Genomic DNA, 16,393 nt, shown 5'->3' with positions numbered 1-16,393 from the left:
ATTTGAAATTAATACAATAGCAAGACACTGGACAAATTATGAGTTTAACCCTGGTTGGGTGATGATGGAGGGGGCTCTTGCAGCTCCGGTTAAGGTTGTTGAACTGTTATCGCAGAAAAAAGCAAAACAGGCAGGGGAAGGGAATTTGATCTTGGAACATTCCCAGTGGGCATGGGCAAGGGCACACAAGATTTTGGGTATCTCACTATACAAACAAAATTACTCATCCATATGGAACAATCCCCTCAATCCGTATAGGGAAACAGGCTTTTTTATGGAATACATGGGTGGCAAAAGGGATACACGTTGTCAATGATCTCTACAGAAACTGCTTGTTTATGTCGTTTGCGGACCTTAACAAGTGGTTTAACTTGACTGATAAAGGAGATTTCTGGAAATATTTACAACTGATGAGCAGCGTTGGCTCAGTATTTGGACTGACAAGGGAAGAGGAAGAAGAGAATAAGATTAAAGAGTTTCTAAACTCTCCCAATACTCTACACTATGCCTCACTATTTTATAGGAAAATGTCAAATATTCAAAAAGATCTTGGTAGTGAGATAGGGGAAGCACTATGGCAGGATATAGTCTCGAATGTAGGTTGGGCTACAAGGGATGCGAGAAGCAAGATTATCCATTATGAAATTGTGCATAGATATTATTTTACAACCCTGAAATTGTTTAGAATGGGCTTGACTCAGGACAATAAATGTTGGAAATATAACAAAGAAGTGGGCACCTTTCTTCATGCTCTATGGGATTGCCCAATGGTACTACCTTTTTGGAAGGTGGTACTGAAAAACCTTGAAGGGTGGCTCAAAAAGCCTCTACTAGAGTCACCACAGCTCTGTTTGTTAGGGGATACATCTCTTGTGCCACCAGGCCTTACTAAAGCAGAATTTGGACTGACTTTAACAGGTTTTATTGTAGCTGCCAGGCTTATTCTGCGCAACTGGAAGATCCACATATGCCAGAGTTTACAGAATGGCTTAAACTCATGACAGAGACGGCTGCCTTTGAGATTATGATCGCCAGGGTAAGGAATGCACAAATCAAAACTAACGGACTATGGCACATCTTCTTGGCCTGTATTAAAGGTGTAACGTCTTAAGGTGGATGTAGGGTGATAGGGGACAGGAAGTTTATCTGCATGCGTATATATACATGGGTATGCTATGTTGTAATTTTGTATTTACATGCTATACGTTTCTGAATATGTGTGTGTGCGCATGTGTATGTAGACATGTGTATGTGAGTATTGGGGTGCCGGGGGGGTGTTTTCTGCTGCCTTTTAATTTGGATGCCTTTTGTTTTAATTATTGTATGTTTGTTCTAAAATATAATAAAAATCTTAATGACAAAAAAAAGAAAACCTCGATCAATGCTGCCGTCCTTTTAAGTTGCCGCAGTTCCAGCGTTTTTCAGTTGATGTTGGAGTTTTTTTTCCATTAATGAAAGCCTCACTGCACATTATCCCCTTCTCAACTGTTTGACCCTTGTGCGGACATTTGTGTCCACTAAAGAACAACCAAGCAGCTTCAAAACCTAAACCTAAATTGAGTATTTGTTGAGTTTAGTAACAGCAGTGACCTACCCGAGTTATTGTTGTTTCTGACAGAGACGTCTTCTTCATTTTCAAAAGCCGACTGTCTCGACTTCTGCAAAAAAATTAAAAAACTATACTAGATTTCACTTTTTCATTACACATCACTCACAAGCACCATTTCCATTCCCCCAAAGTAAAACCACTAAACTCCAACTTGCTTAAAATGTTTGTTCTTCATTTATAAAAAGTTGAATCATGTTCCTGTAGGTTTCTGAAAAAATAAAACAACATATCCCATGGTTCTTGGCCACAGAGTCACTGTTAAAGATTATCTAGTTGTTGTTGTAGTTAAATGCTTTAAAGCCAAGTCATTTGTTTGTGGAGATGGTCAGATGTTATTCTGTTGTGCAGTTGGTGCGGCATTTCGTTGCCTACCTTCCTCGCCAGAATCTTCCTCCTCTTCTTCTCCTCCTCGGAGCCGTGGTGAGACTTCGCTCTGGTCAGCCTTCTGTGTTGATGGCACTTCAAACCAAAATATGACAACATCATTCTCAACACAGCCAGCAATGGTCATATTTACTCTCTGAAAGCAACATATTTGCACCTGCAGTGAAAAGTGCTAGAGTCAGCGCTGAAGAGCAGAATGAAAATGATTTTAGCCCCATAAAAGGCAGCCTATGTATTTGAATTGTGTAAGGGATAAGTGTTGGCAAATAAAATAAATAAATGTAATCAACTAAGATTTGGTATAAAAATGTTTCAACTTTAATTAACGGAATTTATTTACTGTGCTTATTAACACATGAATACTACTGTGTATTATATATGTTTAGATATTAGATATATTTAAGGAATACAATATAAAAAAAGCATACTTTTTGAATTTGCTGAGGCCTTGGCCCCCAGGCCGTAGTTTGGACACCCCTGCTGTAGACAAATATTATTTTAGGAAGTACTGGCCATATTTTGTTTCATAAAAGGAACGTAAAGATGGTCACTATGTTTATATAGTCTACACATTAATTTGGGAACTCAATTAATTCAATATTCTGAAGGAAACGTTGTATATACCTGGAAAAGTTCTGAGGAATTATATCAGTTTATGTTTAGGAGCATGGGTAACGATCCCTATGTGTTTAATCAGAATGTAATTTTACTTTACGTAAAGTCACTTTGTACTTCTACATGTTCCACTTCCTATAACAGGAAGTTCAGCAGAAGTTTTGTTTTTGCAACATGAAAAGGTTGTGGGAAATGATAAAGCAACGTTTTCCACAGTTTTTAACGTCACATGAGCCCTCAAGCATCGTTTCCATCTTATCTTAAAGGTCAGCGATTTAAAATATAGAGATTGAAGGGAAAAATTGAAGATGGAGCCTTGGAAAAGGGACATGAACTCCCAAATATCTCCAGTGAAGCCGCACAGCTGTATAAAAACAGAGGGGAAAAAAACACACAAATAAATTAGGGACTAACCACTCTCTGCTCTTCCTGCAGCCTCCTCTCCAGACTCTCCTTCGCCGTCTTCAGCGCCTCTTTTAGCCTGCTGGGAACCTGCAGGCGAGGAGGAGGAGGGGTCAGAGAACATCTTCATCTGTGTTGTTTAATCACAGCAAAAACAGTTTCTATTTTTTATTTTATTTGCTTGCAACAAACACACATTCAAAAAAAACAAAACAAGATAAGGCAAGAAAACAAGGCTTGCATATTTTAGTAAAAAGGTAAAAACCAACAAATCAGACAATAATTCAATAAAATAAATTAAAATACATACATAAAGAAATATTAATACATCAGAAAACAAAACAAAACAGTAAACATTCTTTCCTAAGGATATAGAACTATTGATAACACGTGCTTAAAAAGGTCCCCTATTATGCAAAATGCACTTTTTGATGTCTTTTATACATAAACATGTGTCCCCGGTGTGTAAGGAGACTCACAAAGTGTCAGACAATACAACCCTCTCTCTTTTCCTCCTTACCCACATCTCTAAAGACGGGGGTACAAACGAGCTGATCCAGATTTGCTTCGGTTATGACGTCATAAGAACAGCATCCCCAGCGTCAAGCATGGAGGTGGAAACATAATGCTTTGGGGGGGTTTCTCTGCTTATGGGACAGGGCGATTCACTGCATCGAGGGGAGGATGGAGGTGGCCATGTATCGTAAAATATTGGCTGATAACATCCTTCCCTTAAGTCATGTTTTGCAAGGGGATCAGATACTTATTTCCCCCAATTACACGCATATTAATTTATATCTTCTTTTTAATGTACATTTCTGGATTCTTTTTGATATTCTGTTAAAATAAAAATGACAGACTGTTCAGTTCTTTGTAAGTGGCTAAACTAACTAAATTAGCAGGGGATCAAATACTTGTTTCCTCCAGTGTACAATGTCACTGATCTAGTGGTAAACACTGAGAAGTGTTTCAGAAATAATGCGTGATGTGGTTTGGAACATAATATGGCATTTAATCACAGCAGCGTTTAGCTGAGTATCTTCTCCCAGTAGAAACTTTCACAGAGAGAGAGCTGCATGACGCTCCAAAGGGGCGTGGCCAGCTTCAGCTCAGCTCAAATTTAAAGAGAACAGAATCAGCACTTCTGGAACAGGGCTGAAATAGAGGGGGATGAGGCATGCTACAATGGGGGATCTGTTCGGTGTTTTGAGCAAAACCCTTCACAGACATGTTTTGTATAGATATTGCCCTACAATATATATATTGTTCAAATATAACATTTCTTATCTACAGACTTTGAAATCTGAAGGAGAGTCGGCCATGTTTCCTTTTATAAAGTTTTATAAAAAAGATGAAGTTGATCGCCATGTTTAGTAATATATGAGTATATTTGGAAATTAAATAAATCCAATATCCTGAAGGAAACCTAGCGTATGCATGGACACACACTCAGAGAGATCAAACTGAGTCTCTCACCTTGATCTGGAGTTTTTCTGAGTGTTGGAGTTGGACTTCACTGAACAGCCTGCAGAACATAAAAACGGTGACTCAAAAGCAACAAAAAGAAAAGGATGTTATGATTCCTTGTCATTTCAATAGACAAATTCCAGATATCGGTTCCAGAGGGAGTTTCTCTGCCACACATTCCCGCCTACCTGAAACGCCTCTATTGGACTGCTTTCTTTTGTAAAGTGTCTTTGGGGGTCTAGAAATGCACGATATAAATGTAATGTATTATTATTACAATTATTATTTATGTTAATGGGAAGCCATTGTGAAGAAAAAGGTTAGCCAGTTAAATCTGTGTGAGGTCGCAGGAAAATGTATTTGGCTTTAAAATTCCACATTCCAATTCTGTCATTTATAGTGGAATTAACTTTTTCATATTTTAATGAGTTTGCCTAGCAAATCTGTAAACATGTAGTTAATTAATCTTAAGACAATAGGCGGACAGACTGTATGTGTATTGTTGCTCAATAAGAAACACAACATGTGTGTAGACTGACAACATATGAACTCACGGTGATTGGATGAGCGCCGCCAGTGTTGGCATCCCGCTCTTACAGGCCTCTGCGGACAAAATGGACTGAAGCACTGACACTGAACGAACACACACACACACACACACACACACACACACACACACACACACACACACACACACACACACACACACACACACACACACACACACACACACACACACACACACACACACACACACACACACACACACACACACACACACACACACACACACACAATAGTCAACAAAGCACAACAGGAATAAATTGCAAACTTTGTTTTTGCATTGAAGTAAACTACAGTATGTTTCCGGTTTAAATGTCATGAGGTACAAAATGACATATGACAGCATCTGTAAGCCTACGTTTTGAACTCTGCGAGTGTGTTTGTGTGTTGAAATATACTAACCCACGGCAGTGTAGGGGACATCGGGGTATTGTTCGACGGGGACACTGTCCGGCGGCCGGCCGTACATCATCTCGTACAGTAAATGTCCAAAGCAGAAGACGTCGATGCTCTCTGTGGTCTGCAGACACACACACACACACACACACACAAGTATTTACAAGATCACTTGGCACATGTCGATTTTTTTACCATGTTGTTCACACAAAAGCAGGCTAATTTCTCAGCATTTCACCTTCAAAGATATATATATTTTTTAATTATTGCGCCCATTTATTCAGACAACAAAAAGCATATAGCAGGTAAGTTTGTGTGTTACTTTGATTAGAAAGGTTCTATGTGTTAATGTAAAACTACAGGAAAAAAAGCAGTGCAGGTTAATTTTTTAAAATATACTCCAGAAATATAGAATACCCTTAAAAAAGCCATTACAGATGAAGTTAAAGCCAGTTTATTTAATTAACATCATTATGCTCTCTACGGTGCTTATTCTCTAATTGTATTTATTTTTTATGCTCGCTGTGTCTATTTTAGTCGTCAACTGTCTCTTCCTTGTGTGATGCTTCTGTCTGTTTAAATGTTTTGCATTTGATTTTTCTTTGTTGAGCACTTCCCCATATTAACATTTTTAGTATTTACTTACATTGATCTTCCTGAGCTGGATGAAGGCCGGTCGCAGCGCTGAGGGAACTCCCAGCATGCCGTTCTCTACATCCATCAGTCGACACACGCCGTCATCCACAATTACGTTGGACGCGTGCAGGTGACCGAAAAAAATGCCGCCATCGTGGAGGAGCCTCAGGCCCTGACACACAAACACAAAGACTTTTCAAGTAACGAAAAACACTTTAAGGTGTGAGGACTAATGTTTTCAGTGTGTGTGTGTGTGTGTGTGTGTGTACCTCGAGGATCTGACGGCCGTACAGTTTGATGTGCTGCAGTTCGAGACCCTGACTCTTCTTAGGGTTGCAGTACTTCTTCAGGTAGCTCTCTCTGGGCTTCACCTGCAGGGGAGAAGGTCAACAGTTCTCATTTTCTACCAAGCAACAGCTACTGTTCAGATTGTTAATAAAAACATAAAGCAACCAATAAATTGTGCAGGACTCAACATTAATGTATTTTTTTTTCTTGGGCAAGTCAGTAAGAAATCTCTTTGGCCAAATTAAATTATTACTTGACCCTTGACAACATGTGTTGTTTTATTTATAGTGGTAATACAATCAAAACAGAGTGATGATAAGGAAGTGAGATAGCTTACTCCATAGTTACTTACAACTTCCACTCTTCTTTTTTTAATCACCTTGTGAGTTGATTTACTTTTAAGTGTTACTTGTGCCAGGACAGCGAGAAGCCTTAATTATGAGCCCTTTTTTAATGGATAAAGCGACTAAGCAGTACTTTAAGTAGTAAAATTATCTCAACCTGCAACATATTCATGGATCATGTAATTACGAAAATGAATATCCAGAAACCTCCAAAACAAATCTGTGACTCGACAGTCAAAACCTTTTCAGACATCCAACAAGCACCTCAGTTGAAGCCTGACGTCTTTAACACACACACACACACACACACACACACACACACACACACACACACACACACACACACACACACACACACAACACACACACACACACACACACACACACACACACACACACACACACACACACACACACACACACACACACACACACACACACACACACACACACACACCAAGCTTACCTTACAGATGTGGTCTCTCAGGGAGCCTCTCTCACTGAACGGCCGGATGAGCAGCGCTGAAGATTCGCTGGTGCTGGAGAAGAGCAGCGGACAGAGGTATGGGACCTGCAGCGGAGGAGAACATTATTTATACCGGATATTTAAGTAGAATCAAATCCGTCAGTGGTTGTCTGACTTCAATAGTATGATTTAAAAGGTATCTTAACCACGCCAAATCATTTGAATACCACTACAGTCAAAAACTGTGTTAGGACTATTAGAACTTTTATTAGCTATGACTCATCATTGTTTCTGTTTTACAAGAATAAACGTTGTCAAATTTGCAGGATGGTGATGTATGTGGAGGACCTTGTATTGTAAATAAATATTGGCTCATTTTTGCTGCAAATTCTGAAACACATTTTACATTTCTATGGCATAATAATGTTTGATTATTATGCCATAGTATAAGTATAAAAGGATGGTCTTCAGTTTTTCAAATGTGAAGTTACTGTGTTTGATTTGAACGTACCGAGAGGCTGGTGAGCAGCTTCATGGCTGACTGCAGGTCTTTGTCCGACAGGAACTTATCAGGACCCAGGTCCACCTAACACACACACACACACACACACACACACACACAAAATCGGTATTCTGTTGAACAAACATTTGCAGTAAAAAAACTAAAGCAGTCAGTTCTAACCAGACTGTTTACAGACTTAATTATATCTGCTGCTTCTGACTGGAGTTATGTATCAGTTAATGACATTTAATTTAGTTTAAATCAACATCAATTCAATCTTCTGGACTGTGGGAAATCTGTCAGTATGTGGAAAGAGGAACAGTCTTCCTCTTGTCTTTCTTTCTTCTTCTAAACACAAGAAAATAAATAGTAAAACTTTCCATGTGTTATTTATTATTTTACTCAATGCTTCAGTAAACACTTTTCTATTACACACGTCCGGGTTTTGCAGACAGACAGACTACAAAATGAAGAAATCATCAGACTTCAAGCAGGAAGAAGTTGGGATTTTATAATACTAGGAGGCATATTCTGGTTCAAAATACAATAAATATCATCAAAATACACAAAACCTAATTTAATATAAAGAATTATGTCATTTGTCTATACACCCAGTGCATAAAGGCATGCATTATGAAATAAATGCTTGTTATTACATGCACATCATGAGTGTTTGGAACAGCAGAAACATTAAAAATATAACTTGGATGATCTTAATTAATTGTTTAAAATCAAAATCTCTGTGTGTTTAACCTGTGAATTCCATCACTGAATATTGAAGTCAAAAGGAGACCAAAGTGTCACATGATTTGATTCCTGTCACTCACCCAGCTCAGCAGATACCGCTCTTTGGGCTGCTCTTTGTTTTTGATTAAAAAGTATTTCTTCCGGATCCTCCAGCCTGAAAAACAATCAGCATGTCACTTAACCCATAAAGTATGAACACAACTCTTCCTCATCTAACCAATACAGCACATAATACAAAATGCAGTGTTGTTATAAACAGGCTTGGAATTTCGTCATTTTAGGGCAAAGCCATTTGGCCTTTTGTGTCACAACATTTTTTTAGGGCACAAAGGCCACATGCCAGGGCACAAAGGCCATTTAGGGAAAAATTAGGATTTGGAGCTTACAAATAAACAACTTAACTTTCTGATAATAAAAACACACGAATGACATGGAAAACAAATCACTTTTTTACTACACTGCGCATTGAATAGAGTAGTTTTTCATTCAATGTGTGCGGCAAAAAACAAATCAGAACTGGAGCAAAGCGCTCGCAGCCCCACTGAAACGTCATCTCATAAGTCAGAGCTGATTGGCTGTAAGTGTGTGTGCGAAAAGTGCAGTTATGCAGAGGAGACGAGAGGGCTTAGACTACATCACCAGCGGTAAATAATACAAACAGAAAATGAAAGAAGTTGACCATCTACTGGAGCTTTGGTGAGTGGAAGTATAGTTTATGTATCGATGGATGATTGCTATTGTAACCACGTGACGAGTGCCTGTGTTTTCGTACAGTCTGATGTGTTCATGCTGAAGCATCACGGTCGTTGTTATTGTTAAGTTTTGCTTTGTGATAGCGCTCTTTACTCCACGTATTAAGGTACAGAAAGCCTTTATATATCTAAGTTGTTCGTGCCCCACCAGTTTTGTACATATAAAAATGCCACTGGGTGAGGAGAAGGGAGGTTCCCACAGAGAGAGAGAGAGACGGGGGAATGCTATGGGAGAGCTAACGGTATATGTGTGTGCAATAATTAACGTACTTCTTTGTTGTTTAGGCGTGGTTCCGGACGACAGTAACCTGTCTCAGAAGTGAATAAACTCACGGACAAAAAGAGACACGAGGCCTCCTTGTATTCTTACAGCGAGACGCTGCAATGATGACTGAATGATGCGATGATGACATGTGAGGTGTGCGGAACCAATCAAGCTACAAGGACTAATGCAGTTCAGAGCCCAGACCACCGCTCTGACACTTTTAAAGCAACTTGGAGATTTTAACAGTATCAGGGCACAACGGCCATGGTGGCCATAGGAGGTACAATTATTTTCGGGGCATCACGGCCAGACCGAGGGGCAATGAAGGCCATCGCCGTCATGGCCGCCGTGAAATTCCCACCCTGGTTATAAACACTTCAAGATATCCTGGGAAACTTTCTGCATTTTTATTTGCTGTATTTCGCTTTTATTTTTATTTCTGGATCCTTGTGTCAGCTCGAGAAACTCATCTTGAATGGAGAGTAGAAACCAGTTCAGTAATTTGATTATAAATCAGTACTGAGAGTGAAATAGTAAATAAAATGACTCTTCTCCTGTATTTAGTCTGTTTTACTGTTAAAATGTGTTTGAAAAAAGGGACAATCCTTGACATAATATACCGGTACATGATGTTAAAATCGACCTGAAACACGTGGCTATTTAAAGTGAACTTAGTATTTTCTGTATACATTTTTTCAATTCAGTCATTTTTCACTATTCTCTACAAGGTCCTATACAATCAATTAATGAAAAACATAATTGTAATAATACAATGATCATTAGTTGCCGCCTTTTTAACGCAAATATGAATACCATGAAGCCAAAGCAAGCATCAGCATGTTGGACTTGCAATAAGCATCAGCACCACAAACACTTTTAATGTTTAAAATATATTTCAGTCAGATTCTTACCATTGTCTTTGAGCGGCTCCAGGACCTCCCACTTTGGGTCCGACCTGAAGAACATGGAGACCTGCTGCAGGGCGATCTCTGAGACACAGAGAGAGAGAGAGAGAGAGATGATAAAGCAGGAAAATAATGCATTTCCTGGTCATTTAGAACAATAACTTGTCAAACTGTCTTTGCCTTGTTATGTCCCTAAAGATAAAATCTTTGGACAAATCACTTATTAGTGTCTGAGACCAGAGGTCGGCGAAGGCCCTATTGTAATCGCAAGCGAAGTGAGCGACAACCCTGCAAAACACACAGAAAACGACGGCAAAAACACCCAAAAAGGGGCCGAAATCAAGACAGTTGGGTAGCCCGCTCTCGTAGAGTGACGTGGGCTTCACTCACGTCAGTCTACTCGAAGCATAATTGATATTGAAAGGATTATGATTATTATTATTATGATTTTTATTTTTCCCTTTTGAACGCAACATACTGTATGTGAAAAGTCACTAAATTTTGCACGCACGTCAGGACTGGTAAAAAATAGACGTGTGAAATGTGTTCCGGAACTTTGTGTAAAAAAATGCGCAAGATACGCCCACTTCCGTTTTTAACGTAAACTCCCCCCCTTTAACTTTCTCGTAAACAAATTAAATTTGGTACGTACATCTAAGACAGGGGTCACCAACATGGTGCCCATGGGCACCAGGTCGCCACCAAGGACCACATGAGTCGCCCGCAGGCCTGTTCTAAAAATAGCACAACTCACTAGTGAGCTGCGTCTAAAATAAAATGTTATTCTGTTGCTATTCTTTTTTAATCACACTTGCATTCATATAGATTTCAAAATGACAATATCTTAAAAATATGTTCATTATACATGAAGTTTAGATAAGTTCAGATGAACTCTGACCTACTCTAGTTCTAAGGTCAGTATTATGCGCGTGATAAGTGGAGAGTAAGCTAGCGGGCGCAGCGAAGATTGGCGCCGAATGCAGTTTCTTACCCCAAAAACATGGCAGAAAAAAGAAAGAAAACGTATCACTTTCACAACAAATGGGAGGAGGAGTTATTTTTTACGACTGTGAAAGACACCTGCGTGTGTCTCATTTGCGGGGCGACTGTGGCGACGGCAAAGCGGCACAAGCTACCATGCTAAATGCCCACCGGGAAGCGCACTACGGGCAGAAATAGCCCACGAGCTAAAGGCAGCTTTGGGTAAGCGACAGTCTTTTTTCACGAGGCCGGTGAAAAAGTCAAAAAAAGCAACCGAAGCGTCGTTTGGAGCTACACATTTTCTGATCAAGAAGAAGAAGGCATTTTCAGACGGAGAAATTGTCAAAGAAGCAATGATTATAATTGCTAACACTGTACTTAAAGACGAGAAAAATGGAACCGATCTAATCTCCACTCTCTCCGACGTCCAACTGGGGGCATCTACGATGGCTAGACGAGTCAGCTATGTCTGGTAACTTGGCCGATCAGCTGGACCGGGATCTGGCGAAGTGCAGCTGGTTTAGCATCCAGTGCGATGAGTCCGTGGACAGCAGCAGTACAGCGCAGCTGTTGGTTTTTATCCGGATGGTGTTTGAAGATTTCTCCACAAGAGAAGAACTCCTGACAATACTGCCCTTAAAGACAACAACGAGGGGAGTTGACATTTATAACACGGTGAAGGAGTTTTTCGTGCAGAAAAGGGTAGCATTGGAAAAGCTGGTAGCAGTGACTACAGACGGGGCTCCTGCTATGATCGGCCGACATACAGGTTTCATCGCTCACTGTAATGGTGACCCAGGCTTCCCAAAATGTCTGCATTACCATTGCATCATTCACCAGCAGGTGTTATGTGCAAAAGTGATTGACTTTGGGCAGGTGATGACTCCCGTTGTGAAAATCATAAACAACATCCGCTCCAAAGCAAAACAGCACAGGATTTTCAAGGTGCTATTGGAGGAGCTGTCAGCTGAATATTGTGACCTGCTGCTACACACAGAAATCCGATGGATCCGAGGACGAGTTTTACTTCGTTTTTTGTCACTTTTGGGTGAAATCAAAGAGTTCATGCAGTCCAAAGGCGAAGACGTTTCACTGCTAGAGGACACAGAGTGGACACTTGACCTTGCATTTTTGAAGGACATTACTGGGAAACTAAACCACTTGAACTGCGAGCTGCAAGGCAAAGGTAAGACTGTTGTTGATATGATAAGTGCTTTGAATGCATTTAAAGCCAAGATGAACATTTTTTCTGTGGATTTACAGAGAAAAAAGGTGCTGCACTTTCCCTCTGTGCAGTCGGTGGTGAAAGACAATGCTTCTGCATCTGAGACATTTGCCAAAGTTGCAGAAAAGTACTGTGAAGCCATAAACAGACTTGGGCAAGAGTTTGAGAATAGGTTTTGTGAGCTTGATCAGCTCGAGCCATGTGTGTCATTCATTTCCGATCCTTTCATGAATGTGGACACAACATGCTTTGCTGAGCAACTAAATGCAACCTTTGACGTGGATGCTGGACAGGTGGAGATTGAAATCATAACACTGTAAAATGACCTCCACCTCAAAGCCTACCCGGCTGCACCCAACTTTTGGTGCCTTGTTGATACACAGAAATACAGTGGTGTATGCACAGCAGCTATGAAGGTTGCCAGCCTGTTTGGTTCCACCTATCTCTGTGAATCAGTGTTTTCTGACATGAACTTCATCAAGAACAAACGCAGAGCGGGCCTCACTGATGCACATCTGAAACACTCCCTCACAGTTGCAGTGTCAAATTACACACCAGATTACAATACACTGGTGAACAGCATGCAATGCCAGTCTTCCCACTAACAAAGAAACAGAGAGCAGATGTTGTCAGTGGCAACATGGCAGTGCCATGGCAAAGTTGAATTCAAATATTGAAGAATTGTGTTCAATTTAAAAGTGTGTTCATGACATGTAACAGTTATCATTTTGTTCAAAATGCTGCAGATTTGGTCATTAGTTCAAAATGTGACAAGATTTATTTAAAAATATGCAAGTAGATTTTTCTTTAACATTACATAATTGATAACTTTTTGAAACATGGTGCAACATAGTTCATGATTTGTTAAAAGGGTTTGTCAGTGGCTAGTGAAAATGGGACATTTTTCCTATAAAATTTTAGTGATGTAAGTGATCATCTGAAAATGTAACAGTTACTGAGATTAATAGAGATAAAGTGCTGAATATTGATATCTGTTTCCCACCGTGTTTTCATTGTTGATGATTATTGTGAGAAATCATTAACGTGATCAGTGTCTTTACATAGATGAGTATCATTAATCATTATTAATAATGTATAACTAAAGGCAAACTGAGCACATGTGTTATTTCAGAAGAGCGTATCAAACTGGTAGCCCTTCGTATGACTCAGTACCCATGAAGTAGCTCTCAGTTTCAAAAAGGTTGGTGATCCCTGATCTAAGGTGTGGAGACGAACCAAAAAGCCTCTTGGAGGGGTGTGAAAAAACGTACAGGAAGTCGGCCATTTTTAATCCGTACTTTGACGAACTCCTCCTAGGGCCCTTATCCGATCGACTCCAAAATGGAAAGTAAGGTCTAGGCCAGGGGTACCCAACCAGTCGATCGCGGTCTACCAGTCGATCGCGGGAAAATGTTGTGTGTAGGCTAAGACTGTGCGGAGCTTGAGAGTGCACGTTATGATGATCAAGTGCAAAGCATCTTGCCAGAATTTGACAGGCGCTTTACTGACTTTGCATCCATTGAGCCTGTTGTCAGTTTTCCATTTGGGGAAAATATAGATGTGAGTTGTATAACGTCCAAAGTGGCATCACTCTTCAACCTGGATAGCGGTGCTATTGAGAATGAGATCCTCACACTAAATAATGACATTGAGCTCAAATCAAGAGCTACACCTGACACAAATGTCCAACTCTGGAATCTAATGCAGAAAGAGAAGTACCCCAACCTCAGACAAACTGCAAAGAATTTGACTGCACTTTTTGGATCAACATTTTTGGGTGAGTCTGCCTTTTCACATATGAAAATCATTAAGTCAAAATACAGATCCACCAGGACTGATGACCACCTTGCGGCCTGCTTACGGCTGGCACTCAGCTCCTACTGTCCGGACTATGAGAGACTAGCTTCCTCCTCTCAGTGCCAGAAGTCCCACTAAGGTAGAGAACCACTTTTCCAACTTGAATTAGGCATTGTATTAATTGGGTTGTATGTTGTTGTGTTGTTACGGGCCAGTCCTAGGCCTACTTGTGCTTATTCTTTGCACGACGTACATTTACTTCAATAAATGTATTATTATGGTTAAAACTTGATCTTTGTGTCAGAACATTGTGTTATTATATAGGTGCACAATTAATTGTGGCTACGCTATGGCTTTCGATATGGCTTGGTAGATCTCGACACACCATCAACTTTAAAAAATAGATCTTGGTTCAAAAAAGGTTGGGCACCCCTGGTCTAGAGACCTGGGCGGTAAAATGATATCCAACAGAATTTCTTTTTATCGCACGGCGTTGTCGTAATGTGGAGCCCATTTTCACGTTCACGCGATGCTAGGTGATCCCTGACCGTGGAACAAGATGATGTCATAACTCCAACTGACATGCTCAGAACAGCCAGAGATTTCAGATGGTGGTTAACACTGCTGCCCTGAACAGCACTCCATCAAATCGGATGTTTAAAAATGTCGCGTTTCCATGGCAATGCATCCCTCGCCACAAAACACGATGTTGCAGTAGCCCTGTGGAAAATGGTCCGATCTCCACCAAACTTCACGTGTACATGATCGGTCCATGCCTCAACAGATCTACGCAAAATCTGAGGTTTCAAAATGTGGCGTTTCCATGGCAACGCATCCCTCGCCATAAAAAACGATGTCGCCGCAACTCCAATGTACATGGTCCGATCGCCCTCAAACTTCACATGTACATCACTGGTCCATGCCTCAACAGCTCTACCTAAAATCCGAGGTGTCATCATCTGCCGTTTCCATGTTTAACACATCCCTCGCTATAAAACCCGATGTCGCCATAACTCCAATATACATTGTCCGATCGCCACCAAACTTCATATGTTTCATAACGATGCAGACCTCAAGAGACCTAGGCCCAGAGGTCGCGTTAACCGACAAATGTCCGTCATTGACGGATATTTTTTAGCTATGACGGAAAAATCTGAAGGCCGTCCGTCATTTTGACAGATTTTTACAATGATCATTACCAATAATAAACACAACAATAAAAATCACAATTGAAATACCAGGCAAGTTGTGACAGTTTTCTTACTCTGCATAAGCTTCATTGCCGACACCAACTTTCAATCTGAGCCGACGTTACGGCTGTTCTGGTGTTCAGTGGGTCGATACATTGTAGCCAGCTGCGCAAGTTCAGCTCCATCGCACTCAAAGCCATGCTCCGATTTAAAACCATTAGCGGTCTGTGCCATTAGCACAGTCTGAGATGTAGCCTATGGCTGCAGTAGTGTAGGCTATCTACCTGTTTCAGTGGGCTGTTTCCCCTTCTCAATCATCTGCAGAAAGCATGTGGGCGTAATTTTGCTATTTAAAAGAGATGCATTGAGTCGTTTGTGTCACTTCGCTGTCTCCTGTACGTGATCAGTGCTGTTATTGTTAAGGACGCCTAGGATCACGGTTGCTCAAATATCTGCGATCATTTTAATGAAAGTACAGGCAAACAAACCAACATGTAGGCCTACATTGTGCAAGGGGTGGACATCTTATCCTACGGCAGAATCCGATGGCCGTCCGTTACTTTGACAGATAGACTAATGAATCGCTACCGGTAGCCTTCACTCCTGACCTGTTGGTGGCGTGCTCGTGCATATTAATGAGCTAATTATTAGCCGTTCATTAGCTGTCATCTCTTTCATCGCTCGTGCATTCGTTGTCTATCCGGATAGAGTATACGGTCAGCATCACAAGTTAAGATCAGCATTACGATCACAGCCCTTTAAAATAAAAATCAGTGTTACGATAAGGTGTAGCAAGATGTCACGGCAGCTTAGTGTAACAGGATTTTTTAAAAAGCCCAGCTCCGGTGGTCTTGAGAG

At 40.5% G+C, this 16,393-nt stretch overlaps 1 protein-coding gene across 4 annotated transcripts in view; it reads right to left on the bottom strand.

Annotated features, from left to right (window-relative positions):
* The window catches only part of pxk (PX domain containing serine/threonine kinase), a 48,725-nt gene that overhangs the window by 24,514 nt on the left and 7,818 nt on the right, over positions 1-16,393 (bottom strand). For 2 of the 4 annotated variants that reach the window (XM_063911467.1, XM_063911465.1), the window contains exons 5-16: positions 10,349-10,426; positions 8,501-8,574; positions 7,683-7,757; positions 7,172-7,276; positions 6,343-6,444; positions 6,084-6,245; positions 5,444-5,561; positions 5,032-5,110; positions 4,487-4,535; positions 3,023-3,100; positions 1,982-2,068; positions 1,595-1,655 (exon numbers count right to left, since the gene is read on the bottom strand). In XM_063911467.1, coding sequence (XP_063767537.1) covers positions 1,595-1,655; positions 1,982-2,068; positions 3,023-3,100; positions 4,487-4,535; positions 5,032-5,110; positions 5,444-5,561; positions 6,084-6,245; positions 6,343-6,444; positions 7,172-7,276; positions 7,683-7,757; positions 8,501-8,574; positions 10,349-10,426 — 1,068 coding nt within the window. Of the gene's footprint in view, positions 1-1,594; positions 1,659-1,981; positions 2,069-3,022; positions 3,101-4,486; positions 4,536-5,031; positions 5,111-5,443; positions 5,562-6,083; positions 6,246-6,342; positions 6,445-7,171; positions 7,277-7,682; positions 7,758-8,500; positions 8,575-10,348; positions 10,427-16,393 lie in introns of all 4 variants that reach the window. The other 2 variants (XM_063911466.1, XM_063911464.1) reach the window with 1 other exon arrangement.

This window comes from Eleginops maclovinus, chromosome 20 (assembly GCF_036324505.1).
Source record: "Eleginops maclovinus isolate JMC-PN-2008 ecotype Puerto Natales chromosome 20, JC_Emac_rtc_rv5, whole genome shotgun sequence".
In the NCBI taxonomy this organism is placed as follows: Eukaryota; Metazoa; Chordata; class Actinopteri; order Perciformes; family Eleginopidae; genus Eleginops; species Eleginops maclovinus.
This window is presented reverse-complemented; position numbering and strand designations above follow the sequence as displayed.